This window comes from Sapajus apella, unplaced genomic scaffold, assembly GCF_009761245.1.
Source record: "Sapajus apella isolate SASKATOON/1434 unplaced genomic scaffold, GSC_monkey_1.0 scaffold77, whole genome shotgun sequence".
Classification (NCBI taxonomy): domain Eukaryota; kingdom Metazoa; phylum Chordata; class Mammalia; order Primates; family Cebidae; genus Sapajus; species Sapajus apella.
This window is the reverse complement of record NW_022437017.1, coordinates 9,094,616-9,122,505: the sequence shown is the minus strand read 5'-3', so window position 1 is coordinate 9,122,505 and position 27,890 is coordinate 9,094,616. Positions and strand designations below refer to the sequence as shown.

General features: G+C 56.8%; 1 protein-coding gene across 7 annotated transcripts in view; it reads left to right on the top strand.

Moving 5' to 3' along the window:
* The window catches only part of DOT1L (DOT1 like histone lysine methyltransferase), a 78,334-nt gene that overhangs the window by 4,992 nt on the left and 45,452 nt on the right, over positions 1–27,890 (top strand). For 4 of the 7 annotated variants that reach the window (XR_004260961.1, XM_032252349.1, XM_032252346.1 and 1 more), the window contains exons 2-8: positions 13,466–13,615; positions 14,038–14,081; positions 16,781–16,855; positions 20,319–20,382; positions 21,124–21,352; positions 25,001–25,095; positions 25,501–25,563. Coding sequence is in view for 6 of the 7 variants with exons in the window: in XM_032252349.1 (XP_032108240.1) it covers positions 13,466–13,615; positions 14,038–14,081; positions 16,781–16,855; positions 20,319–20,382; positions 21,124–21,352; positions 25,001–25,095; positions 25,501–25,563 (720 nt within the window). In the remaining variant the exon portion in view is untranslated. The remainder of the gene's footprint in view (positions 1–13,465; positions 13,616–14,037; positions 14,082–16,780; positions 16,856–20,318; positions 20,383–21,123; positions 21,353–25,000; positions 25,096–25,500; positions 25,564–27,890) is intronic. The other 3 variants (XM_032252350.1, XM_032252348.1, XM_032252351.1) reach the window with 1 other exon arrangement.

Here is a 27,890-nt window from a genome sequence, read left to right as displayed (position 1 = left end):
CCCCCCCCCCCCCCCCCCCCCGCAATGTTCTTTTAGTCTCAAGAAATCTGTCAAATAGACAGGGCGGCCGCAGGGGCTCACACCTGTAGTCCTTACACTGTGGGAAGCCGAGGTGGGAAGATCGCTTGAGCCCAGGAGTTTGGGAACCAGCCTGGGCAACATAAGGAGAACCCCCTTCTAAACAGTGAGGTTAAGTAGATTATAAATAGGTGTTCAGATGCTGTACTGAGTAGGTCAGCTGAGGTCCCCAGGGAGGGGCTGCCACTTCTGCCCTGGGGAACCTGTGGGTGGCTGCTTGGAGGAGGGGCCCTCCGGAGGAGGAAACAGAAATAGCCAAGACTGTCCACAATCGGAAATGAGCAATTTGGAAGGGATTTGCCCTATGGGCAGACACAAGGGGGAGGAAGGGCGATTTTTGTTCTTCTATGGCCTTGGAGTTCCTGGATAGCCGCTTTTCACAGCTGGGCATGGCATGTCTTTTCTTTTTTGAGTCTCACTTTGTTGCCAGGTGGAGTGCGGTGGCGTGATCTTGGCTCACTGCAGCTTCCGCCTCCTGGGTTCAGGTGATTCTCCTGCCTCAGCCTCTCCAGTAGCTGGGATTACAGGCGCCTGCCACCATACCAGCTAATTTTTTGTGTTTTTATTAGAGACAGGGTTTTACTATGTTGGCTAGTCTGGTGTTGAACTCCTGACCTCATGGCCTGCCCGCCTTGGCCTCCCAAAGTGCTGGAATTACAGGCGTGAGCCACTGCGCCCAGCCTGGCATGGCATTTCTAGGGCGGGGTGGCCCTGCCCTTCTTCTAGTCGGAAGGACACAGGTGGCATTTTTTGGTTGTTTGCATGGAAAGAACCTGCAAGGGCCATGGAGCGGGACCTTCCCTGTGGTGACTCACAGGCTGTGGGCGGGCAGGGGCGGCCCCTACTGGCCAAGGGTCCTGACACTCCAACTCCCATTAATGAGTGAGAGCATGCTCCGCCTGACAGCCTGGCCCCAAGCCCGCTGTGGGCGGCGGCGAGTGGGCAGCCAGCAGTGAGTAACAGCCAGGGGTGGGGTGAGTCGTTCCCACCGTGACTCATAAGGTATTTTCTGCTGCTGACCTCTTGGCACGAATGTCCTGGGTTCCTGAGTAATTCCCGCTCTGCCGGAGGCAGATTAACCTTGAGGCAGCTATGTGTGAGTAAAGGATTCAGTTTAAAAAGGAAGGAATATTAGAAAAAAACCCGGTGCTTAATTTTATGACAAATGCACACTGCTTTGTTCCTGGTGGCCTAAAAGAGGTTGCAGGGGGTGCTGGCGGGGGTTTTCCAGAAACCCTGCAGATGATACAGGGACACTCTAGCCCAGCTTCTGGGGAGGTTTTTTTTTTTTTTTGAGGACAAAGTCTCGCTCTGTTTCCCAGGCTGGAGTGCGGTGGCCCAATCTTGGCTCACTGCAGCCTTCGCCTCCCAGGTTCAGGTGATTCTCCTGCCTCAGCCTCCTGAGTAGCTGGGATTATAGGCGTGCGCCACCACGCCTTTTTGTATTTTTGGCAACGACATGATCTCCTTATGTTGCCTAGGCGGGTCTCAAACACCTGGGCTCAAGTGGTCCTTCCACCTCAGCCTCCTAAAGTGCTGGGATTGTAGGGGTGAGTCACGGTGCCCATCTCTTCTTTCCTTTAAAAATCTGCTTGTAGGCCAGGCACGGGGCTCATGCCTGTAATCCCAGCACTTTGGGAGGTTGAGGAGGGTGGATCACCTGAGTTTGGGAGTTCAAGACCAGCCTGACCAACATGGTGAAACCTCGTCTCTACTAAAAATACAGAAGTAGCCGGGCATGGTGGCGAATGCCTAGAATCCCAGCACTCGGGAGGCTAAGGCAGGAGAATCCCTTGAACCCAGGAGCCGGAGGTTGTGATTAGTCGAGATCATGCCATTGCACTCTAGTCTGGGCAACAAGAGCGAAACTCCATCTCAAAAAAAAAAAAACCACTCTGCTTGTAACTGCCGCTCATGGGAGCGTGTATTCCGCGTAACTGGAGTCTGTGCTGCCGGGTTGCAGTCCTCAGACATGGCCAAATAAATGCTCTGTTCATGTAGTACCGCTGCTTCAGTGCCTTTCCTTTAGCTCGACAGTGTGAATCTACAATTATCTCAAAATAAAAAGGTTAATTTAGAAACACACGGCTGGCTGTCCAGGCACGGTGGCTCACGCCTGTAATCCCAGCGCTTTGGGAGACTGAGGCGGGCGAATCACCTGACGTCAGGAGTTCGAGACCAGCCCTGGCCGACATGGTGAAACCCCGTCTTTACTAAAAATACAAAAAGTAAAAAAAAAAAAAAAAAAATAAAAAAAGTCGCTGGATGTGGTGACAGGTGCCTGTAATCCCAGCTACTGTGGAGGCTGAGACAGGAGACTCACTTGAACCTGGGGAGGGGGTTGCAGTGAGCTGAGATCAAGCCATTTGCACTCCAGCCTGGGTGACAGAGACTCTGTCTCAAACAAACCAAATTAGATAAAGGCAGGAAGAATTTGTGTTAAGGTAATATTGGCCGTTGATGGCTGTACGTTGTTCTTGGCGTCACAGATTCCAGGAACAGGAAGATAGTGGCGGAGACCGGGAGGCAGGAACAGATAGATGCCTTTCCGCTCTGACCCCTGGTGTGGTTGGGAGGCGTGACTGAAGTCCCTGCTCTTGTTTTTCTGGGCCTGATAAATTTTGCATGCCTTACTGGGCACAGATAGCTTGGAGCTATTTTCTCTTCCAGCACCGTGGTGTATAGGAAAATCCCCAGTGCAGTTCCTCTTGCTCCTCCAGCAGTCAACACAGAAGCGTTCTGTGACTCGCTGCGTGGGGCTTTTCCTGCGTACCAAGGAATTCATCAGTTCTGTGTTTCCAACTGCGTATCCCTGCTTCAGCTCACTTCCAACACGTCTACCTGGAGATAGACTCATATCCCACAGGCTGAGAGCTCAGTCCCCAAGACTCCCCGACTTTCCATACCAATTAGAGGCCCCAGGTTGTGGCCTGTGCTTCTGAGTGACTGGTAAAAATCTGGGTTCCCGTCACCCCTTCTTGGGTTTGGTTACATTGCCTCAGTGGCTGACAGCACTCAGGGAAACAACTTAGGTCCTCTGGTTAATGCTCATGAATACTGATAAATAGACCCTCAGGGCAAGGCATGGGAGAAGGGTGCATCATTCTCCATAAGTCTCCGAGAACCTGTCCTTTTGGGTGTTATTTTTTTTTTTTTTTTTTTTTTTGAGACAGAATTTCACTCTTGTTACCCAGGCTGGAGTGCAATGGCGCGATCTCGGCTCACCGCAACCTCCGCCTCCTGGGTTCGGGCAATTCTCTTGCCTCAGCCTCCTGAGTAGCTGGGATTATAGGCACACGCCACCATGCCCAGCTAATGTTTTGTAGTTTTAGTAGACACGGGGTTTCACCATGTTGACCACGATGGTCTCGATCTCTTGACCTCGTGATCCACCCGCCTCGGCCTCCCACAGTGCTGGGATTACAGGCTTGAGCCACCGCGCCCCGCTATTTATCTTAATATTATTTTTGAAATAGGGTCTGTCGCCCAGGCTGGAGTGCAGTGGTGTGATCTCTGCTCACTGCAACCTCTGCCTCCCGGGCTGAAGTGATAGCTTCAGGCTTCTGAGTAGCTTGGATTACAGGCGTGAGCCCCTACGCCCGGCTCAATTTTGTATTTTTTGTCAAGGTTGGGTCTGAGTGTGTTGTCCCAGGCTGGCGGCCACTTTGAGAACACTTTTTCCTCCAGCTTTGGGCCTTAGCCTCGGGCGGGGGAAGACTGTGAGAAAGATGTGGCCCCGGGTGGCCTTTTTCCTGGAGGATCCGGATGTTTGAGAGCTCTTCTGGTCCCCATTTGCACCGAGCCGCCCTCTTCCTGCCTTGCAGGCAGAAAGGATGAAATCCTGGCCCTGGGAGGTTCAAACAGCAGTTCTGGGGCGGAGGTGGCTCTGCCCCCAGGGGACACCTGGTGGCGTCAGAAGACCTTTGCGGTTGTCACCCCGGGGTGGGGGAAGCCCAGGGATGTTGCTCAGCACCCACAGCGCTCGGGACAGCCCCACCACTCAGGGCGGGCGCCAGAAGGAGACACGAGAGCTGTGACTTCCGCCGCCACGGGTGTCACTCAGAGTTTGTGTCGATGTCGCTGGGGTCAGCCCGCCTTTATTTCCTGGGTGCCTCCTGGGACCCTGCGTGTTCGGTAGGCCCTGGCCAAGATCCAGGCTTGCTCCGTGCAGTCCCGCCCCCTGTGTCGCCCTGAGGAAGGGACCTGAAGCCATGTTCACATAAAGTTTATTGGCACCACGTTCTCGGACTACAGCTCTGGATACCCAAATTCAGGTTCCTGGATCGTACACGCAGCAGCTGCCAGTGGGGGCTTCCCCGAGAAAAGAAGGGGCAGCTTCTGCATGGAAATGGCAGGAGTGATCGCGGGCGCTGTATCCTTCCTGGCATGTCACCCTCCAGGGACGTGAAGTTAACAGACGGTCACGTTGTGCAAATGGTGATAACCTTGTAGGTAATTCGTCAGCTAGCGTGGAAACTGCAGGGCCGGAAAGAAGGCGGGGGCTGGTGGGGCTCGCTCGGAGGCACTCCGGGCCTGTTGAGTTCCGCACATCACGCAGCTCCCGCTGCTCGGAGCCACTTTTCTGTCTCAGTTTTATTTATTGGAGACAGGGTCTCAGCCTTTTTTGCCCTTGCCCAGGTTGGAGTTTAGGGGCGCAATCTTGGCTCACTACAACCCCTGCCTTCCGGGTTCAGGCCATTCTCCTGCCTCAGCCTCCCGAGTAGCTGGGATTGCAGGTGCACCCGGCCTCTTTCTCGGTTGGTTTCGACAGACGGGCATGTGCTGACTGGCTGTTTGCATCCTGCCCTCCAGCAGGAGAGATGGTCTGGCCCAGGGCTTAGAGGTGGCCTTGCTGGAGAGGGCTTGGGGGAGTGAAGTGGTGCAGGGCAGGGTGCTGCACCCAGTCAGGGGCTCTGTAGTGGCTGGGCTTTTGTTTTTCCTTTTTTTTTTTTCTGAAATAACAGCCTTATTGCAACAATTCACATATCACAAAGTTCACCCGTTTTAAGTATACAGTTCAGTGGTTTTTAGCATATTCACAGTTTGTGCAGTTATCACTACTGTCTAATTCCCGAACATTCTCATCACCCCTAGAGGAAGCGCTGCCCACCTCAGCAGCCAGTCCTGCTCTCCCCTGGTGCCCCCGGTGCATTTGCCCTGTGAGGGGGCCCACGAGTCTGGTGCTCTCCGCCCTCCTTGGCCTCAGGCTAGAGGGTCGGTGGCTAACGAGGGCGAGAAGAGTTCTGGCCAGTGCATCCAGCCTCCCTCCTGTGACGCTTTGCTGCTAGAAAAAGAGGGTCCCGATGCAGACCCCAAAAGAGGCTAGAACTTGGGGTGCACTGCAGATCTGGCGAGAGCAGCAGGTTTATAAGAAGCCACAAGGCTGTTCCCATACAGAGCAGGGCTCCCTGACAGCGCAGGGCGTCCTCAGGGAGCAGGAGGAGGGTGCCCGTTCTTCTTTTTTTTTTTTTTTTTTTTTTTGAGACGGAGTTTCGCTCTTGTTACCCAGGCTGGAGTGCAATGGCACGATCTCGGCTCACCGCAACCTCCGCCTCCTGGGTTCAGGCAATTCTCCTGCCTCAGCCTCCTGAGTAGCTGGGATTACAGGCACGCACCACCATGCCCAGCTAATTTTTTTGTATTTTTAGTAGAGACGGGGTTTCACCATGTTGACCAGGATGGTCTCGATCTCTTAACCTTGTGATCCACCCACCTCGGCCTCCTAAAGTGCTGGGATTACAGGCTTGAGCCACCGCGCCCGGCCTGCCCGTTCTTCTTTAGCGTCTCTGTGTGTGAGAGACGGCCGGGGCTGTGGTTCAACCTGGAACATGTCTGTACATGCTCACAAGAGGCCAGCGGGGTGGCACATCCGACCCCCTCAGCCCAGCCTGCCCACCAGCCCTCAGCACAGTGGGCACGCGTTCTGAGGGCTGCCCTGGAGGAGTCTCCTAGAGCCGTAGATGCTCTGTGGTTGTCCTCAGTGGTTGGCTTAGAATGTGACTCATAAGCGTGACCCTTCCAGGTGCCTTGCGGGTGCCTACCTATGTGCTTTAAGATGGAGTCACTCTGGTCATGTTTTATTAAACCGGTGGCCTGGTGAGCAAAGCTTCCTCTCACAGCTTCTCAGCGGCCTGTGGGGGTGGCCTCGGCCCCTCCTGAACACCTCCAGTATTGAGTTGCTCTGCATGTTTACAGGGAGCTCCTGTGGTTGCTGAGTAGCTCAGGCGGGCTGTTTGTTTGTTTGAGACGAGCTTTCTGTCACCCAGGATGGAGGATTGGAATGTCATGGTGTGATCATAACTTACTGCAACTGTGAACGCCCTGGGTCAGGCGACCCTCCCATCTCAGCGTGCGGCTGTGCCCAGCTGGCTGGGGCTGTTGCAGGTGGGCTAGTTATTTTCAAGTCGTCTGAAGTCTTGTCAACCATCCTTGGTCTTAGCTCTGTCGCCTGGAGCTCTCGGGTGGCACTGTTCTTCTGCCCAGGTCTGAGTCTCCTTTTCACACCACCCTCTACCCTGCAGACAGATGCTCTGATGTCCGAGCCGAGCTCTGCTGTGAATTAGCTGTGTGGACTTGGCCCAGGCCCTGTGGACTTTGGCTTTAGGGTCAAGTCTAAAAATGCTCTGTCAGGTCAATCGCAGTGGCTCACGCCAGCATTTTGGGAGTCCAAGGTGGGTGGATCACCTGAGGTCAGGAGTTCGAGACCAGCCTGACCAACATGGAGAAACCCCGTCTCTACTAAAAATATGAAGTTAGGCGGGCATGGTGGTGCATGCCTGTAAGCCTAGCTACTCAGTAGCCTAAGGCAGGGGAATCACTTGAACTCCGGAGGCGGAGGTTGCGGTGAGCCCAGATCATGCTATTGCACTGCAGCCTGGGCAACAAGAGGGAAAGTCTTGTCTCAAAAAAAAAAAAAAAAGGCTGGGTACAGTTGCTCATGCCTGTAATCCCATCACTTTGGGAGGCCAAGGCAGGTGGATCACCTGAGGTCAGGAGTTTGAGACCATCCTGGTCAATGTCATGAAACCCTGTCTCCACTTAAAAAAGAAAATGCAAAAATTAGCTGGGGGTGGTGGTGCATGCCTGTGATCCCAGCTATTTGGAGGCTAAGCCTGGAGAATTGCTCGAACCAGGGAGTTGAAGGTTGCCCTGAGCCACGACTGCACCACTGCACTTCAGTCTGATGACAGAGTGAGACTCCCTTTCAAAAAAACAACCAAGGAAACAACCCACAAAAATTAGCCAGGTATGGTGGCGTGCGCCTGTAGTCCCAGCTACTCAGGAAGCTGAGGTAGGAGAATTACTTGAACCTGGGAAGTGGAGGTTGCAGTGAACAGAGGTCCCGCCAACGCCCTCCAGCCTGCGTGACAGAGCGAGACTCCATCTCCCACCCCGCCCCCCCCAAAAAAATGCTCTGTCAACTAAGAAGGTAGAATTAGGTCCCGTGAAGTAAGGCTGCGGAAACACCCCATAAGCCACCTGTGTGATTTCACTATTTCTAGTAGCCACGTATTTGAAAAGTTGGAGATACAGTCTTGCTGTTCACCCAGGCTGGGATGCAGTGGTGCGATCACAGCTCACTGCAGCCTGGAATTCCTCGGCTCCAGATCCTCTCACCTCGGGCTTCCAAACAGCCGACGATACAGGTGCACACCACCATGCACACACAGCTAATTAAACAAAAACATTTTGGGTTGGGCGAGGTGGCTCACGCCTGTAATCACAGCACTTTGGGAGGCCGAGGTGGGCGGACTGCGTGAGCGCAGGAGGTTGAGAACAGTCTAAAACACAAAAACTGGCCGGGTGTGGCAGTGTGTGCAGTAGTGTAGCTACTTGGGAGGCTGAGGCAGGAGAATTTTGCTTGAACCCAGGAGGCGGAGGTTACAGTGAGCTGAGATCACCGCACTGCACTCCAGCCTCGGGGACAGAGTGAGATGTCATCTCCAAAAAGAAAAAAAACATAAGTTTTTTGAAGTGACAGGGATCTCAATATGTTGTTCAGGCTGGATTACAGGCGTGAGCCACTGTATCTGGCCTCTTGTTTTTTTTTTTTCCTTTTCTTTTTTTTTTAAGATGAGGTTTCACCGTGATGGCCAGGCTGGTCTTAAACTCCTGACCTCAGGTGATCCACCCACCTTGGCCTCCCAAAGTGTTAGGATTACAGGCGTGAGCCACCGCGCCCGGCCGCTGGCCTCTTCTTTAATTTTTAAATGTTTTTTGAGGGCCGGGCGCGGTGGCTCATGCCTGTAATCCCAGCACTTTGGGAGGCCGAGGCGGGCGGATCACGAGGTCAAGAGATCGAGACCATCCTGGTCAACACGGTGAAACCCCGTCTCTACTAAAAATACAAAAAATTAGCTGGGCATGGTGGTGCGTGCCTGTAATCCCAGGTACTCAGGAGGCTGAGGCAGGAGAATTGCCTGAACCCGGGAGGCGGAGGTTGCGGTGAGCCGAGATCGCGCCATTGCACTCCAGTCTGGGTAACAAGAGCGAAACTCCGTCTCAAAAAAAAAAAAAAACTTTTTAAAAATGTTTTTTATGTTTTTAGAGTTGAGATCTTGCCATGTTGCCCAGGTTGGAGCGCAGAGACGATGATGGTTCACTGCGGCCTTAAATTCCTGGGCTCCAGTGGTCCTCCTGCTTCAGCCTCCAAGGCGCTGGGACACCAGGTGTGGGCCACTGCATCAGGCCAAGGAGATAACTTTTTGTAACCCATTTAACCAAGTATAACCAGAATATTATCATTTTTATCATGTAATTAGAAAATTTTTCCTGCCGGGTGCTGTGGCTCACGCCTGTAATTCCAGCACTTTGGGAGGCCGGGGGCAGGTGGATCACCTGAGGTCAGGAGTTCAAGACCATCCTGGCCAACATGGTGAAACCCCATCTCTACTAATAATACGAAACTTAGCTGGGTGTGGTGGCACCCAGGTACGCCTCTAATCCCAGCTGCTTGAGAGGCTGAGGCAAGAGAATTGCTTGAACCTGGGAGGTGGAGGTTGCAGTGAGCAGAGATCACGTTAATGCATTCTAGCCTGAGTGACAAGAGTGAAACATTCTCCAAAAAAAAAAAAAAACAAAAAAAGGTTTTTTCCACGGGATTTGGATGCGTGGGTGTGTGCGAGTATATGCATGATTATTTCCTGTATATTTCGCGCTCTGAACAGCTCCATCCCGCCAGCCACATGTTGGGTGCTCTGTACGCCTCTCTGTGGGGGTCTTCCTGCAGACCCCCACGAAGTGCTGTGGGATACTGCAGGGTTCATCCGGAAGCGTTGGGTTCTGCGCATCTGGAGCGAGACCCAGAGGGCCGGCCTCCTCCCCTCTGGTCAGGGGCTGGGGGCGGGAGGGTTGCCAGGCCTGCTCCCTCCCGTTGGAGTCCTCTTTCCTCCTGCTCACAGTCAGGGCCCATGGCAGGGTTCCCGTCTCCCTCCTCAAGCTGGAATTCCAGCCTGCTGCAGTCCCTGCGGTTCCTGTCGTTCCTGTCTCTCCACAGCGTCTTCCCCGGTGATCATTTGACCGAGGGCCCTGCCTCCCCTGGTTTTGGGGTTTCTTGTCACAGGGAGTCGCTGTCTCAGAGTGGTGGCCGCGGGAGCTGCAGGTCTGGCTGAGAGTGTTTTCGGCTGTGGTTTGCGCGTCCTGAGGCTGCGCAGGTCGGAGGGGGCTGTGTGGGGGTCTGGCCAAGTTCCTCTTCCCAGGATTCACAGCCAAGCACTTCTCACAGGTTCTGGGCTTTACTGGGGCAGAGAACGTTCCCGGGAGCTGATGACTCACGGGTGTGAGGGCTGGGAACGCTCTGATTTACTGGTGTGTCACCTGCCCTGGTCTGCTCTCCTTGGCAGTGTGACATTATTTTAGGGGCCACGTAAGTGTTCTAAAAATGAGTGCCCCACAGAAGCAGTAGCAGGGTGAATGCGCCTCTGTAGCTGCTGTGAGCCGTGCCCTTTGCCCCGTTGCCTGTTACGCCGTGGTGCCTCGTTCCCTGTCATTCAGCTGGGGAAGCTGTCCTTACCAGGCAGTGTGCCCTGAGTTCCTGCCCCCATCCCCTCCTTCCCTGTGCTGCCTCCTGTCCAGAGCTACTTTGTGGTGTGGGCTGCTGTGTAGACCAAGGGCTGGGGGCCAGGGCTTTGTCTGTGCAACTTCACCAGGCTTTTCTTTTTTTTTTTTTTTTTTTTTTTTTTAGTAGAGACGGGGTTTCACCATGTTGACCAGGATGGTCTCGATCTCTTGACCTCGTGATCCACCCGCCTTGGCCTCCCAAAGTGCTGGGATTACAGGCGTGAGCCACCGCGCCCGGCCACCAGGCTTTTCTGAATCCCGAAGGCCTAGCGGTGACCTTCCCTCTCATGGTGGGTGGGGAGGACCCCTGACTGAGAGTGGACATCTAGGAAAAGGAGCCTTGGCCCTGAGGCCTTTCCAGCACAGGCCTGTTCCTGGAGGGCCCAGGGGACAGGCGGAGCAGGCCACAGAGCTTGGGTGTCCGTTCCAGGGCCCGTGGCCAGAGCAGCACGGGTGCCTCATAGCCCTGGTGTGTGGGGTGGGAGCCTCTGTGCAGAAGAGCCCGGTGCTGGCTTCCAGCTCTCTGTTGGAGTTTATTTATTTATTTATTTATTTTAATTTTATTTTACTTATTTTTGTTTTTTATTTTGAGACGGGGTATTGCTCTGTTGCAGTGGCTGTTCACAGGTTTGATTCCACTACTGATCGGCGCAGGAGTTTTGACCTGCTCCATTTCCGACCTGGGTCGGGTCACCCCTCCTCAGGCAACCTGGTGGTCCCCGGCTCCCGGGAGGTCACCATATTGATGCCAAACTCAGTGCGGACACCCGATCGGCATAGCGCACTGCAGCCCAGAACTCCTGGGCTGAAGCAAACCTCCAACCCCAGCCTCCACCGTAGCTGGGACTACAGGTACAGACCACCCCGCCCAGCCTGACCTTTTTTTTTTTTTTTAAGGTGGAGTTTCCCCCTTGTTGCTGAGGCTGGAGTACAGTGGCGCAGTCTCGGCTCACTGACACTTCTACCTCCCGGGTTTAAGCGATCCTCCTGCCTCATCCTCCCAAGTAGCTGGGGTTGCAGGCTTGTGCCACCACACTTGGCTACTTGCATATTTTTAGTAGAGAGACGGTTTTTCCATGTTGGTCAGGCTGGTCTCGAACTCCCGACCTCAGGATCCACCTACCTTAGCCTCCCAAAGTTCAGGGATTACAGGTGTGAGCTACCTTGCCCGGCTCGTGTTGGAGTTCTTTAGCCACCTGTCAGCAAGGGGCCGCATTTTCACTTTGCCTGACCCCTTGAGTTCCACTGCTCCCTCACCACCCTCTCCTGCTCTGCTGTCTTCTCTGCTCTCCCGGCGCCTGCCTCCTCCCTTTTCTTCTTATACCTTTTGAGATGGAGTGTCACTCTGCCGCCCAGATTGGAAGGGAAGTGGTGCAGTCTGGGCTCACTACAGCGCTGCTTCCTGGGTTCAGGAGATTCCCCTGCCTCACCCACCAAGTAGCTTGCATCCCTGGTGTGTGCCACCACATCTAGCTAAATTCTTTTTTTTTTTTTTTTTTTTAGAGACGGAGGAGTTTTGCCCTTTTTTTTTTTCTTCTGTTTTGTGACAGAGTCTTGCTCTGTCACCAGGTGCCAGGCTGAGTGCAGTGGGGCCATCTCAGCTCCCTGCAACCTTTGCCTCTCTGGTTCAACCAGTTCTCCTGCCTCAGCCTCCTGAGTAGCTGGGACTACAGGCACACACCACCAAACCCAGCTAATTTTTGTATTTTTTAGTAGAGATAGGATTTCACCATGTTGGCCAGGATGGTCCCAATCTCTTGACCTCGTGATCCACCCACCTTGGCCTCCCAAAGTGCTGGAATTACAAGCGTGAGCCCCTGTGCCTGGCTGGAGTTTTGCTCTTGTTGCCCAGGCTGGAGTGGAATGGCGTGATCTTGGCTCACCTCCACCTCCGTCTCCTGGGTTCAGGCAATTCTCCTGCCTCAGCCTCCTCAGTAGCTGGGATTACAGGCACGCGCCACCATGCCCAGCTAATGTTTTGTATTTTTAGTAGAGCCGGGGTTTCACCGTGTTGACCAGGATGGTCTTGATCTCCTGACCTCGTGATCCACCCGCCTCGGCCTCCCAAAGTGCTGGGATTACAGGCTTGAGCCACCGCGCCTGGCCTAATTTTGAATTTTTATTAGAGACGGGGTTTCTCCATGTTGGTCAGGCTGGTCTTGAACTCCTGAACTCAGGTGATCCACCTGCCTCAGTCTCCCAAAATGTTGGGATTATAGACGTGAGCCAGTGTGCCTGGCCTGTGTGTGTGTGTGTGTGTGTGTGTGTGTGTGTGTGTGTGTGTGTGTGTGTGTTTTGCAGAGATGGGGGTTTTGTCATGTCTTTGAGAGGCCAAGGTGGACAGCTCGCTTGAGGCCAGGAGTTCGAGACCAGCTTGGCCAATGTGGTGAAACCTTGTCTCTACAAAAAAAAAAAAAAAAGGAAAAACCAAAGTACACTTCACTTTGAAATGTTTTCTCTGAGACAGTTTCGCTCTTGTTGCCCAGGAAGCTGTAGTGCAATGGTACACCTCAGCCTCTACCTCCTGGGTTCAAGCAATTCTCCTGCCTCTGCCTCCTGAGTAGCTGGGATTACAGGCATGCCCCACTATGGCCAGCTAATTTTGTATTTTTATTAGAGACAGGGTTTCTCCATGTTGGTCTTGCTGGTCTTGAGCCTCCAACCTCAGGTGATCTGCCCTCCTTGGCTTCTCAAAGTGCTGAGATTACAGGCATGGGCCACTGTGCCCGGCCTGAAATGGTTTTAGACTTAAGAAAACATTGCAAAACACCACACAGAGAGTTTTCACGTAGCCCGCTTCGCTTCCTCACAGCGCCCTGATCCGAACCAGGAGGGTCCCCAGCCCGGCACTGCCATGAGCCCTTGCCTCTCCTGTCTCCCCCATCTTGGCTGGTCCCTTCCTGCATAAGGAAAGCCGGGGGTCTCCCATGGTCTGGACTTTGGAGGAGAGCCAACCGGGGCTCTGTGTGGCGCCCCTCAGTCGGGCCGGGCTGGTCTTCTCTGTGTTACACTGAGGGTCTGCGTCCTGGCAGGAGCTCACAGATGGGGCTGGGCCTTGGGAGGCTCGTGGTGTCTGCGTGTCTCACTGTGGTGACACTGGCCTTGTGTTTTGTCAGGTGGCGTCCACAGGTGCCCCGTTGGTTGGTTTTCTTCTGCCCTGGGAGAGGCATGCTGAGGCTGCCTGGGCCGCCTCTGACGGTTCGCCGTGGACCGCAGCCTCCCGCGGGTCGCGTCCGCAGCTGTGATTACTACAGTGGTTGCCTAACGGTGATTTTTTAAAAAAGTGTTTATTTTTATAAAAAAGACATGTGCTCTTGCTGTTTCTTAGGCCGGTCCCGTGGAATCAGGCCCCATGGAGGCTCCATCACCTGCAGTCACGTACCGGGCCTTTGCAGAAGCAGGATTCCCAGCCAGGCAGGAGCTCCCAGGCTGGAGCGGTTCCTGGTGGGCCTGTGGAGCGTGTCCTCAGGGGCTCGGGGTGTGTGGAGGAATCATCTGACCTCCAGGGAGAAAAGGGGGGGACCATGGAGTGGAGCTTGGGGCGGCCGTTTGCTTAAGGGTGGGAGAGGAGCAGGGTGGGGGCTGTAGACTCCACCCCAGGCCTCTCCCTGTGGTAGGACACGGCGTGCCAGGAATAGGTCCCCGGCAAGGTCCCTGTTCCCTGTGTGGTCCAGGGTCTAGGAGTGTCTCTGGTGGCCCCGGCTGGGCGGTGGGCTTGTCTGGTGGTCCCGGCTGGGCGGTGGGCTTGTCTGGTGGCCCCGGCTGGGTGGTGGGCATGAGAGCTACACCAGTGGGGGAATGAGACGGGAAGTTGGCGGCGGCGCTGGTCCGGCAAGAAGCGGTGGGGTCACGGGGGTGGAGGATGGCTCTGCGTCTCTGACCTCTCTCTCTCTTTTTCAGGACAAACATCATGATGCTGCTCATGAAATCATCGAGACCATCCGGTGAGTGCAGGCCTGAGGGCCCGTCGGGGGGTCTTCACTTCTGTGGACACCCGTGCTCTGCAGACGCTGTGGGGCGGCTCCCGAGGCGTAGGCTCCTGGAGTTGTTGCAAAGCAGAGTGGGGTGACCCAGGGACGGGTAGAGCTGCTTCTCCCAGCTCCCTTCCTGGCCAGTGGGTGTAGAAGTCCTGAGTTGGGGTGTCCAGCGGGGCCTCCAGGGGCATTGCCCTGCCCTCTTCTGCCTCCCTGTTAGTCTCTGCTCTGTGGGTTTTGGGCTGAGCTTCACTCCCACGCGCCCTCAACGGCCTCCTGTGTCTGTGTCCCATGGGCGCAGAGGGGTGCATTCCGGGGCAACTTGGATGGGCAGGAGGAGGAGGCCTCCCTGTCCTTGTGAACTCCCAGCCTGGGTTCCAGAGTCTGTGGTGACAGCACGGGGGGGCCTTCCAGGGTGCCGCTCTGCTGTCCACAGGGAAGCTGCCATGCTGGCCGGCATTCTGTGTGTCTCATGTGCTCAGGGGCAGAACCTCATTGTGTCCACCTGCGGGGAGGCCACACATGTCCGTGGGGCCCTGGCATCCTGCTGGGCTGCTCCTTAGCATGCTGTGCTGTGAGGCCACTGCCCGTGCACACGCCCAGCATCTGCCCAGGCCTGCGACTGCCACGAGGGCCATGCCGAGCTCCTCTTGGCCCGTGGCTCTGTGCCAGGCCCTGGCTCCGTGCCAGGCCCTGGCTCCCAAGGCCCTGTGGTTCACTGTTGGGGCCGGGCAGCCTCCCCTGGCCAAGTTGTTGGAGGATTAAGTGAAGCCATTTTTGTGGGTTGGCCAGGGTGGGCCTCACCCAGGGTCCGTGCTTAGAATGTGGGATCTGCTTTTTTTTAATGTCATCATCTGTGGACCAGGCGGTGGAGTAGGGGCCCCTTTGTTCTTTGTGAAAGAAGCCTGGTGTTATGGTTGGAGGGAGGGCTCTGCATCAGGCAGCTGGGCCCCAGCCCAGCCCCAGCCCAGCTGTAGTGTTCTCCTGGGAGCCGGCTGCCTCGCTGTGTATGGGTTTCTGTTGTCTGCATTCAGGGTCCGAGATTGTGCTGGCCAGTTGCTGTCCTGTGCGTTTTCCGTGCCTGCCCACGCCAGGCTGCTCAGATCTCTGTCCTGGTTCCTTTGGTGCATTGCAGTGACTCATTTTAGAGTGAAGCAGCTTTTCCTCCCTGGGAGGTGCTGCACGAGGTTGTGAGGTGCCACTGTGCAGTTTCCTCACGTTTTTAAGGGATTGTGGGGTGTGTTTGTAAGGGATGTTGAGCTGCTGTTTCTTTTCTTGTCATGACTTTCTTTCCTGTCCTTTGTGTGTCTACGGTTTTAGTGTCGTGGTGACGCTGGCTGCATGAAACTCTGAAGAAGTTTCCGTAGGTTTAGTGTCATATCTTGTCAGTGTTTGAGAGAATTCACCAGTGAAGCCATCGGGGCCTGGAGCCATCTTTGTGGGAAGTAAAATCTTTCACAGGTGTAGAGCTTTTGGAGATGTCGTTTCTTCTTGTGTCAGTTTTGGTTTGGTGATTTGTGTCCTTCAGCTCTTGTGATGCCTTTTTCAGCTCTTGGGTTGTGTTCATCTCACTGAGGCTGTTGGATTTACCGGCATACCCTTCCCTCCCCTCTTCCCCCTCCCTCCTTTTTTGAGAGAGTCTTGCTCTGTTGCCCATGCTGGAGTACAGTGGCGCGATCTCAGCTCACTGCAACCTCTACCTTTCAGGTTCAAGCGATTCTTCTGCCTTAGCCCTTCCGAGTAGCTGGGACTACAGGTGTGTGCCACCATGCCTGGCTAATTTTTGTGTTTCGTTGGCCAGGCCTACCTTGAACTCCTGACTGCAAGTGATCCACCCATCTCGGCCTTTCAAAGTACTGGTGCTGCAGGCCTGGCCCCATTTTCATAGCAGCGCTGCTTTTCTTACTGCCTGTAAGTTCCGTAGGGACAGCGCCCCTTTCAGGATCGCATTGTGATGGCTGCTATGTTTCCATCTCTTAGTCTGGAGCCCCCTCTGGCTCTTTTTTTTTCCTGGCAGTGTTTGTCGATGAAGCTCTGCCTATTTTGGGGTTAGTTAATTCTTCAAATTACGGTTGTCTTCAGCTTTTTGTCAGTCAGTTGCTTTTCAAACTCTGATGTGGCCAGTGGCTTCCTAGACCAGCGCTGTAGCATGTGAGTTCACTTAGCTCCCCAGAGCCACCCGTATGTGACCCTGAAGCCATGTAAAATCTGTGTGGCTCATTCACAGCTTCATGGTAAACATCGTAGCTTTTGTTTTGAAGTCGCGCCTCCTTTCTCTGTCCACTTTGACTGGAGTGGTGGTGATTATTTTCTGTTTGAGAGGACGCAGTGCTTAAGAGCAGACGTGGGCCGGGCGCGGTGGCTCACACTTGTAATCCCAGAGCTTTGGGAGGCCGTGGTGGAGATCATGAGGTCAGGAGTTCGAGACCAGCCTGGCCAACACAGTGAAACCCCGTCTCTACTAAAAAATATAAAAATTAGCTGGGTGTGGTGGCACGGGCCTGTAGTCCCAGCTACTCGGGAGGCTGAGGCAAGAGAATCACTTGAACCCAGGAGGTGGAGGTTTCAGTGAGCTGAGATCGCAACACTGCACTCCAGTGGGGCGACAGAGCGAGACTCTGTCTCAAACAAACAAACCCCTCATGATCGTTTCTGCTGCTGTATTTCAGATGGGTCTGTGAAGAAATCCCAGATCTCAAGCTCGCTATGGAGAATTACGTTTTAATTGACTATGACACCAAAAGGTAAGCAGAGTCCTGCCGGGCTGCTCCTCTCCCAGGACAGGCTTGGCTGCTGGGGAGGGCGGGACAGCGCAGCCTATAATTAGCTTTTAGATGCTGCAAGCTGATCTGAAATTTCCTTTTAGAGTTGGCTGTGGCCACCATCAAGTTATTTTGGTAGGAAATGTTTATCAACTCTTGGCAAAGGCGGTCAGAGCCAGGACAGAATTGGAAACTCCGGTTGTGGAAAGTGGAATTGGCATGTGTGGAGTCAGCCCGCGTTAGTAATCGCTCTTTTTATAGCTGGGGGCTGGCGGCCAGAAGTCCGCGTTCCTGCCTGGGGCCGTGTTCCTGCCTGGGGCTGTGCCACTGGCCAGGCCTGGGCGGCCCTAGGCTCTTCGGCCACTCCGTTTGGATCTCAGTTGGGTTTGGTCTCCTTGTGTCTCCAGCCCTGTGGCCGCCTTAGCAGGCGTTAGCAGTGCTCCCTGGCGGCTCCTGGGTCTTTGAGGAGGGTCTTGTGGGTGGAGAGGGGCAGGGCTGTCTCTGGAATGCTGGCTGGGAAGTGCTTTGTTTTTCTTTGAGTAGGAAGACATTCCAGGCTCGAGCCTTTCTCAGCTCTTGGGAGATCTGAAATCAACAGCGTTGTCTTCCCTCGAGAGCTCTTATATCCTGAGCTTAAGTGAGCCGCTCTCCGCGCCCCACCAGTCAAGCCCAGGGCCCTTGACGCCCTCATGGGCTGAGCACGCTCTACCTGCTCTCTGCCCTCACGGGCGTGTGGGAGGGACTCCTTTGTCTGCTGTCAGGGTCTCAGCCTCAGTAAATCTGGAGGGCCTGTGCCTCTCCCTCGAGCCCTGCCTGTTCCCTGCTCAGCACCCTGCTGTCCCACAAGCGGAGAAGCGCGTTGTGCTCACTTGGGGCCCAGCTGCTGGCACAGGTCCTCCGTGCCGACCTGCTGCTGTGGACGTTACGCCACTTGCCCTGCACGTCGGGACCTCCCGTGACCCCTCATCAGGCGTGATGGCGTGCTGGGCTCTTCCTGGTGTAGTTAGTATAAGGTGTGATGCAGCATGCAGATGAACGCGGCAGGGTGCACAGAGGGGGTCTGCAGGGCCACACAGAGCTGCCTCCGTGGAGGCGGGATGCACCAGCCTGGAAGCGCTCTGCATCCTGTATTTTTGGGTTTTCTTGGAGGCTTCTCTGAGGCCTTGCTGATGTCCGTGGAGGTGGGATGCACCAGCCCGGAAGTGCTCCGCATCCTTTCCTGGGTTTCGTGCGAGCTTCTCGGAGGCCTGGTTGATGGCTGCCTCCATCTCCAGTTCCCTTTCTAAGCTTCCTACCGCAGATTTACCCCACCCAGGGGCCCCGCAGTTGCCTCCTTAGAACAGAAGATGCTCCTGTCACCTAGAAGTTTCCGGGAATCAGGAGCTCTGTCAGGAACTGGAGACCCCTTGGGTGGGTAGTGTCCAGGCTTACCCCTTTGGTGGTAACCCAGGGGCGGCTGTGCCATGCCTCACTTGTGTGTGGCCGGCCTGTGCCTTGGCTCTGAGCAGCGAGTGTGTCCGACGCCGTGCTCACGGCGCCCCAGCACGTGGGTATGTGGTGTCCTTCCCCTTCACAAGGCTAAAAAGATATCCGGGACCGGCTGGGCGGTGGGTGGTCCTCATTCTCTCTCCATGCCCCTGAGATGCTGGCAGGGGCACCTGAGGGACCGAGCCATTAGGGCATCAGGCCAAGGGCAGCCCCGGTTCCTCCTGCACCTGCATTTGCACCTCCTGCCAGGAGGTGTCTCTTCCAGGGAGCCTCCAGAGGTGTTTTGGGAGGGGTCTGGTTGTCAGCTGAAGGTGAGTGTGGAAGTTGGCGGCCAGCACTTCTCCTGGGGCCGTGGGGAGGGCGGGAGGCAGTGGGCTGGCTCTGCCACTTCGTCTTTCTCCTTCCCGTGGCGGGAGGCAGGCCCCGGCCAGATGCTGCTCACAGACCCAGGTCCGCGCTGACTACTGACCCATCGCTCTACCTGGGCTGCCTCCACCCTCTGTCCTTCATGCTCCACGTGATCCGGGTCCCATGTGGCTGTGCTCCCTGGGGCTGTCGCAGGGTCTTGTTCTTGGCGTTTGCTGCTCTTAAGTTCTCTTGCTTTATCCTCTGAGCTGCTGCTTAGGGAAAGCACGAACTCAGCCTGTGGTGCTCGGGTTTTCCTGGGAGGAAGGCAATGTATGAACCTTGGACATATGCAGTGCCCAGGTTAATTCAGGGCAGCCAGGATGGGGCAGGAAGAGCATGGGGCTGGGGCTGGGGCGGGAGGAGGTGGAGGAAAGAGCCCCCAGCCCTCTGCCGTCCCACAGCTGCAGACCCCCCGGGCGCTGGGGACGTGGACAAGGGGGCCAGGTCGTTCTCTGGGAGGACCATCCTGGACATTGCAGGGTGCCGAGCAGTCCCTGCCCCCATCTGTTGCTTGCCTCGCCGCATTCCTGGGGTCCCTGATGAGAGCCACCGTGTTTGACAGTGTTCCCGGGACAGGCCACCCTCCTCCTCCTATCTCTCGGTCTGCTCTGGCGCCTTGTGAGGAGGTGGAATGGACGCTGTTGCCCGCGTTTTGCCGATGGGCCTGACAGCCTGGGAAGATGAGCAAGTAACCAGGTCCAGAGCGGACAAACTGGGCTGGGCAGATCCTGCAGCTGGCCTGCCCCCGGCCTAGAAGTCCCCCGAGCCCAGGCCTGGCTGGGCAGCGTGGCCCACGTTTCCTATGGCTCACGTGCACCACGGACATTGGGTACTCCCTGCTGCCGGATGGGCTCTGCCCTAGAGGGATGTTGGGCACACGCACTTGGGTAGTGAAGGCTGGCCCTTCGTCCTAGGGCTCCGGGCAGAGCTGTTGCCGGTGGGGGCGGGGGCTGAGTGTCACTGTCATCCCTGCCATGCCGTGTCTGATGTGACCCACTGCTGATACGTGAAAGAGTTGGGGCTTCAGAGGGACATACACACAGAGCAGTGCAGGTGGGGTGGGGGGGGCACCGACCTTTAGTGCTCCCTCCTCCTGCACCTGCCCAGGCAGAGGCCTCCTGGTCCCCAGGACTGCGGCCGTTCCTCTGCCTCTATTGCTGGTGGCTCTTCCCAGCCAGGGGAAGGAAGACCCTGTAAGGCCAGACCCAGGGGTTCCCACTCTGGGGGGGCTGGCCTTGGTCCCCCTTGAGCCCTCTTCCTCTCCTCATGCCTCCAGCTCACCTGGACCTGGGCTTTGTGTGGGCACCTGGGCGGGTGCAGCCGCCTCGGGGTCCAGTGCTTCCTTGCACCGGACTCTGGGGGTCCCCTTGCCTGTGCCCCTGCATCGGGTCATCGGGACGGAAAGCCAGGCTTCTGCTGGAGGAGTCTGGGCCAGCTGGCTGTTGGGAGGGGACCACACCTCAGAGCCTGCCCTGTCCACGTACCAGCCCCTCTGTGCATGCAGCTGGTTCTGGCCCGTATGACCAGGCCCTTCCCTTGCTTTTTTCAGCTTTGAGAGCATGCAGAGGCTCTGTGACAAGTACAACCGTGCCATCGACAGCATCCACCAGCTGGTAAGGGGCTCGTCCTGCCCCGGGGAGTCAGCAGTGCCCGGCTCCCAGACCCCTCCAGACCCCTGGCGTCATCTCCTAGGGGCACAGGGCTCCCCCTTAGAGCCCTCGGGCATTGGAACGTGGGGGCCTGTGGCCTGTGGGCGAGTGGGGTGCTGCTGAGGCCGGGCTGTGTGCCCGTGGGCTGGGCCAGCTGCGCGCTGTAGCCATGTGGCATCGCAGAGCCGTCTATGGTTTGTGTGCTGAGGCAGGGCCCCGAGGCTGTGATGTCCGCACATGCCTCTGCACCCCTGGGTGGTCCCCGAGGGCCCCAGCAGAGGCGGAGTCCCTATCCTCCCTGGGCCGTGTGAATGCGGCCTTCCCCTCGGACCTCCCCCGTGCTGCTCACCTTCCTCAGGTTGGATGCGGCCTGGGCTGCACCCTGGGGCTCCCCAGTCCTGCCATGTCTTGTGAAGCTTTCCTCACAAAGGATGGCAGACACACCAGCTAGGGTGTAACGGGAAGTGTGCCGCTTCCCATGTTCTAGAAAGCTCTGTGGTCCCTGGTGTGGGAGGGCAGGAAGCTCTTGAAGGTCTCGCCGTGGAGGGAGGCCCTGGTGGGGACAGCGTGGCCTCACTGGGCCCTCCTGAGTGGGGCTGGCGAGGCTGCTTCCACTGGGAAAGGGCCCGGGGCTCGGGCAGAGGGGCTGGGGTGGCCTGTGGCCAGACAGTTCACGTGGCGTGGCCGGCCACCCTGCGTCCGCAGTGGAAGGGCACCACGCAGCCCATGAAGCTGAACACGCGGCCGTCCACCGGGCTCCTGCGCCACATCCTGCAGCAGGTCTACAACCACTCGGTGACCGACCCCGAGAAGCTCAACAACTACGAGCCCTTCTCCCCCGAGGTGTACGGGGAGACCTCCTTCGACCTGGTGGCCCAGATGATCGACGAGATCAAGATGACCGACGACGACCTGTTTGTGGACCTGGGGAGCGGTGAGTGCCGCCCGCCACGTGCTTAGCCCACACGCCCTGTGCCTGCCCCGTGCCTGCGTGGAGAAGAGTTTAGCAGGGCCTGGCGATGCTGGCGTCTGCGGCGCTTCCTTCCCCACTCCTCTGCCCCGCTGCAGGTCCGTTCCTTTTCTTGGCCCTGACCTTCCCGGAGCCTGGGTCTCCACCCAGAGGGGAGAAATCGCAGGAACCCAGCAGTTCTCAGACTGTCCCCCTCCTTCCAGGTGCCTGGAGACTGCTTTTCCCCTGCTCCCCGCCAGCAGGGGAGCAGGACCTGTGCACCCTCTACGCTCACTCCCAGGAGCTGTGCTCTTTAGCCTGGGCCCCAGTGCGGTCCCCCACCCATGCTGGCTGCCTGCAGCTGGCAGCGGCCCCTCCCTGGGCACATCTGCTCCCTCCACAGCAGCTGGAAAGGTCCATGCAGAGGAAAACCCCAGGTCCCTGGGGCTCCTGGAGGGCCTTGTGCCTTCCCTGCATCCCCAGCCTTCCTCGGTACCTCTGTGTCTGGGCCATGTCCTGCCCCTCCCAGGTTGGGGCTCAGGGTGGTCTCGTCAAGTCCCCACAGACCACCTCCCAGCCACTGGCGTTGTTTCAGCCTCTCCCTGCGCTCAGGCTCTGACAGGCTCTGCTTGTGAGGTGTCCTCTCTCGCAGCACAGTGGGGCTCCTTGAGGCAGGGCCCCAGGTGTGGGTTCATGGCTCTGTCTTCAGCACCCGTGTGGCCTGAACGAGGCACAGGTGAACGGTCAGCACATGAGTAGCCACGGTAGCCCGATTTCTTTCTTTTCTTTCTCTTCTTTCTTTCTGAGACGGAGTCTCACTTTGTCACCCAGGCTGGAGTGCAATGGCTCGATCTCGGCTCACTGCAACCTCCGCCACCTGAGTTCAAGCGATTCTCCTGCCTCAGCCTCCCGAGTAGCTGGGACTACAGGCGCATACCACCTCGCCTGGCTAGTCTTTTTTGTCAGTAGAGATGGAGGTTTCACTGTGTTAGCCAGGATGGTCTCGATCTCCCGATCTTGTGATCCGCCCCCACCAGCCTCCCAAAGTGTTGGGATTACAGGCGTGAGCCACCATACCTGGCTAGCCTGATTAATTTCTGATAGGACAATCCTATCCAGGCCGCAGGGCTGACTGGGTCACCAGCTGTCAAGGGTCAGACGGTGGAGGCCCCTTCTCCGCAGTGTCTAGGCTATCTCTGGGCCCCTTGAACCTCAGTGGACATGTAAACCTGTGCCTGTAGGTGTGTGAGCCCCGCTTCCAGCAGTCCTGGCTCTGATGTAGGGGAGGGGGGCCCTGAGGGCAGGCACCAAGAGGACTTTTCATAGACCAGACGTGATGGCTCCTGCCAGTAATCTTAGCACTTAGAAGGCTGAGATGGAAGGATTGCTTGAGGCCAGGAGCTCAAGACCTGCCTGGTCAGCATGGCAGGACTCCCGTCTCTGTCTGTTTATCTGACAGTCTTGTTCTGTCACCAGGCTGGAATGCAGTGGCGTGATCTCAGCTCACTGCAACCTCTGACTCTCTGGTTCAAGCGATTCTCCTGCCTCAGCCTCCCGAGTAGCAAGGACTACAGGTGCGCCCCACCACGCCCAGCTCATTTTTATATTTTTAATAGAGAAGGGGTTTCATCACGTTGGCCAGGATGGTCTCGATCTCTTGACCACATGATCTGTCCTCCTTGGCCTCCCAAAGTGCTGGGATTACAGGCGTGAGCCACTGCGCCTGGTCTATTTATTTATTTATTTATTTATTTATTTTTGAGACGGAGTTTTGCTCTTGTTACCCAGGCTGGAGTGCAATGGCGCGATCTTGGCTCACCGCAACCTCCGCCTCCTGGGTTCAGGCAATTCTCCTGCCTCAGCTTCCTGAGTAGCTGGGATTACAGGCACGCGCCACCATGCCCAGCTAATTTTTTGTAGTTTTAGTAGAGACGGGGTTTCACCATGTTGACCAGGATGGTCTCGATCTCTTGACTTCGTGATCCGCCCGCCTGGGCCTCCCAAAGTGCTGGGATTACAGGCGTGAGCCACCGCGCCTGGCCTTACTATTTATTTATTATAAAGAGGTTTCACCATGTTGGTCAGGCTGGTCTTGAACTCCTGACCCCAGGTGATTCTGCCCGCCTTGGCCTCCAAAGTGCTTGGATTACAGGCATGAGCCACCATGCCCGGCCTTTTTTTTTTATTTTTTATTTTCAAGTTAAAAAAAAACTGCAATAAAAATAACACGTATCGGTTGGGTGCAGTGGCTCACACTTGTAATCCCAGCACTTTGGAAGGCTGAGGTGGGTGACCTCCTCACCTGAGGTCAAGAATTTGAGACCAGCGTGGCCAATATGGTGAAACCTAGTCTCTACTAAAAAGAAAAAAATTAGCTGGGTGTAGTGGTGAGCGCATATACTGCTGTGGGGAGGCTGAGGCATGAGAATCGCTTGAACCTGCTAGGCAGAGGTTGCAGTGAGCTGAGACCGTGCCGGGTAGCTCCTGTGTGTAATCCCAGTGCTTTGGGAGGGTGAAGTCGGAGGGCTGCTTGAGTCTGGGTCATAACCAGTCTTGGTGACATAGTGAGACCCCATCTCAACTACAAAGAACAAAAAATGACTGGGTATGGTGGTGCCGGCCTGTGGTCGCAGCTGTTTGGGAGCTCAGGTGGGAGGATTGCTTGAGCCCAAGAGGTGGAGGCTGCAGTGAGCCAGGATCGCAGCACTGCAGTTCAGCCTGGGCAACAGAGCCAGACCCCGTTTCAAAAAAAACCAAAATAAAATTAAAAAGCCTCCTGTGTTTTAGACGATGTCCTAGCACTTGTTGGCACAGCTCCAGCCTTCGCCGTGTGCCTCCCTCCCCGCTGGTGTGCCTGTGCCACCCTCCCCGCTGGTGTGGTGCCCGTCTATACCTCCCTTCCTGCTGGTGTGGCGGTGGCGGTCTGTGGCCACTGTGGTCGTGCCATGGTTCATGCCCAGTCTCTGGAGTGCAGAGCTGCTTAGCAGGGGAGGAGGGGTCTTGATGCCCCCGGTGTGTGCAGCTGCCACTGCCCTACTGTTGCTGGCGCATTTACAGCCCCAGTTCCCTCCTCCACCCTCAGAGCCGGGTACTACTGCGTTGTGCACTGATGCTGTGAAACCGCAGTGGCGGGGAGCCTGTCCTGGCTGCAGGGGGCTCCTCACTGCCTTTCCCACCCCACGTCGAGCCTCAGATCCCGCTCAGGAGCCTTCCTGGGCGCCGTCAGGTTTTATCAGCCATGTTGCTGTGTGTCTCTGTGGTGGTGCTCCAGGGATGATTTGGGGTGGACAGGAGCCTTTCCAGACCTGCCGCATCTCAGGCAGCCCTGCCTGTCTGAACAGTGAACCCCACATGGGGCCCTTAGACTCAAAATGGAATCTGGCTCTGGGGGCCACCAGCTCATGTTCGTGGATGATATGTCATGATGGCTGTCCACTTGCGGGGGCTCCGCTTGGGGCCTGGTCTTTGTGACGTATCCTAAGTGACCTCAGAGCATCGCATATGTGAGGAGACTCGTGGCCTCCCCTGTGGGTCTCCGTGGCCGTAATTTTGTGGCCTGTGTCCCTGAGCTGGCATGACCTCCCAGATGATGCCTGAGCGTGTGTGGTGTCTGATGGATCTCTCTGATCACAGGTGTGGGCCAGGTTGTGCTCCAGGTCGCCGCCGCCACCAACTGCAAACATCACTATGGCGTCGAGAAAGCAGACATCCCGGCCAAGTATGCGGAGGTGAGCGGGGCTGCAGGCCGGGGTGTGTTGGAGGCAGGGGACTCTCAGAGAAGGTGACGCCCTGGGTGCCTGCACCCCACTGCTGTGGGACCTCGAGTCTGGGTGGCATTCTTTCCAGGCCCGGGATGTCTTGGCTGCCTGCAGGGTGTGCCTGAGAGTGCAGTGCCCGGGCACCCTCAAGGCCCATCCCAGGCTGGCCCTCCAGGCCTGCCCTAGCGCCATGGGGGTGTCTCCGAGCCTGTTTCACGCTGCGTGCCACCAGTGAGGCAGGAGGCGCTCGGCTCCACCTTGTGGCACAGTCCGCCGAGAAGTGCCTGGGGTGGTTTGGGCGCCGGCGTGGGCGGACCTGTTAAGGCCCCGCTGCCCTGAGAGTTTGTAACGGGTGTTTGGTTTCTTTCCTTCCAGACCATGGACCGCGAGTTCAGGAAGTGGATGAAATGGTATGGAAAAAAGCATGCAGAATACACAGTGAGTGCCATCGCTCCGCCCCCTCCCATCACTGGCCCCGCCCCACCCCGCCCCCTTTCAGCCCCTCCTTTCTGGCCGCTGTTGGCACGTGGCTGTTGGCACGTGGTGCCCCTTGTGCAGTCCTCTCTGGTTGTCGTAGGGCTGCCTGGGCATGGTCTCTGAGCTGGCAGTGGGCACCTCTATTGGCGCCATGCTTCCTGTCGTGTGGGACATGGCCCCTGTCCCTTGGCAGCCTGCGGTGCACAGAGGTGGTGCAGGAAACGGTCTTGGGGCTCTGGAGCAGAGGCCTGTGTGGCCGGCCAGGTTGTAGGCCAGCTGCAGCGTCCTTGGGGTGTCATGCCTCACTGAGGACAGCCTTGTTTGGACGGGTTCCTGGTCCTCAGTGCCATGTTCTTCATGACAAGCCTGCGACCTTGGGGTGGGCAGTGTTCTCTCTGCCCTGTCACAATGCCCTTGCCGAGGAAGCTGTTCCTCCTGAGGATCCTGTGGATGGCACCTGCATGTGGCCGGTCCCTGTGAGATTCCTCTTGTGGATCCTGTGGATGGTGCCTGCCCGTGGCTGGTCTCTGTGGGATTTCTCCCATGGACCCTGCGGATGGTGCCCACACGTGGCCGGTGCCTGTGGGGCATGTGCTCCTTGTTCTATGGCTGGCTGAGTGGCAGTGGGAAGGGGATGCTCTTTAGAGAGCAGGAAGGTTGGTTTCCCTAACCCAGGGGGGTGATTACTGGGCCAGAGCTTCAGGAGCAGCTGCCGCTCTTGTGTCATCCTCAGACCTCTTCCCAGCCCATGCTGAGTCCTTAGACCCCAGGCTCCGCCCTGGACCTTTCCACACAGGGGCCGTGCTTGCAGAACTGGCTCCTTCTTCCACCTGTGTTCTCTCCCTCCTGGTCCCAGTTGCTCAGGCACTCACCTGTGGTGTGGGCTGACAGCGCCCAGCCTCCCAGCAACGCCCCAGACCAGCAGATTCCATCCCTGCTGTGCCCTCTTGCGCTGTGGCTTGGTGCTGGTGCAGCTGCTCCTGTGGTGTGGATTGGCGGCAGCTCGGAGTCTGGGGGCTGCGGGAAGGAGGATGCTTCCTGCTCTAGACCTAGAGCCCCTGGAGCACAGGGCGGCCCCAGAGTCTGCAGCTCCTCGAATCCTGAGAGGCCTCCCTGAGAAGGTGGAAGGAGTGCTGGGCAGGGCAGGCACCCAGTCACCACCCTGGGAGGACGATGGCGCAGGGGTTAAACTGCCCACAGAGCAGCTCACGGTGGAACGTGGCAAGGCCTGATCCCAGGTGGCCCTGACAACACAGTTCCCGGGTGGAATCTGTAGGTTTGCAGAAGCAGGCTCAGACTCCCCAGGGGTCCTGTTGTTGTCAGCCGGTTCTCTCAGTTCAGAGGGCGCCTGATGGACACGGGCGGCATACGGTTCCAGCCCTGCCAGGCAGGGCCGCCCAGTGTCTGCCTCTCTGCCGGGTGGGTGGAGGCGTGACTGGGGCTGTGCACCCGTCTGTCTGTTGGGAGCTCCCTGCTGAGGCACCCTCTGTGGGCCTGTCTGCTGGGCCTCCCTCAGATTGCTGTGAGGCCTTGGCATTGCTGCCATTGCCACCACCTCACAGGGGAGAAGGAGGGATTGAGGGAGCGAGTGGGTATGCGTCCTGCCTAGTGTGTGCCCCGGCACCCAGCTCAGACCCCTCCACACTATCCCCCAGCACAAGTGAAGGCCAGAGTCAGGGCACTGGGGCCCTATCCCTGGTGTCCCTGACCGGGATCAGGAGCCTTTGCTGGCTGGTCCTGCCCCGGGTTTCCTGGCTGTGGTGGTCGGAGCAGATCCACCTGGGTGGGGAAACGGATGCGTGTTCTAGGCGTGTCCGTTTTCCCTGCGAGGCTGACACGGGCTCTGGTGGCAGGGACACCGGGGTCAGGCAGCGTCCCTGTTTGCCTCTTCAGGGAGGGAGTTGGTGGCTGGAAACTTTGTTTTTCAGAGGCAGGGCTCCCCCGTCCTCCAGGCTGGAGTGCAGTGGTGTGATCATAGTTCATTGCAGCTGTGAACTCCTGAGCTCAAGCAATCCTCCCACTTCATTCTCCTGAGTAGCTGGGACTGCAGCCATTAACCACCACTCCTGGCTAATTAAAAAAAAAATTGGGTCATGCCTGTAATCCCAGCCCTTCAGGAGGCTGAGGTCAGGTGGATCACTGAGGTCAAGAACTCAAGACCAGCTTTGCTACCATGATGAAAACTTGTCTCTACTAAAAATACAAAAACTGGCTAGGCATGGTGGTGCACGTCTGTAGTCCCAGCTACGTGGGAGGCTGAGGCAGAAGAATCATTTGAACCTGGGGAG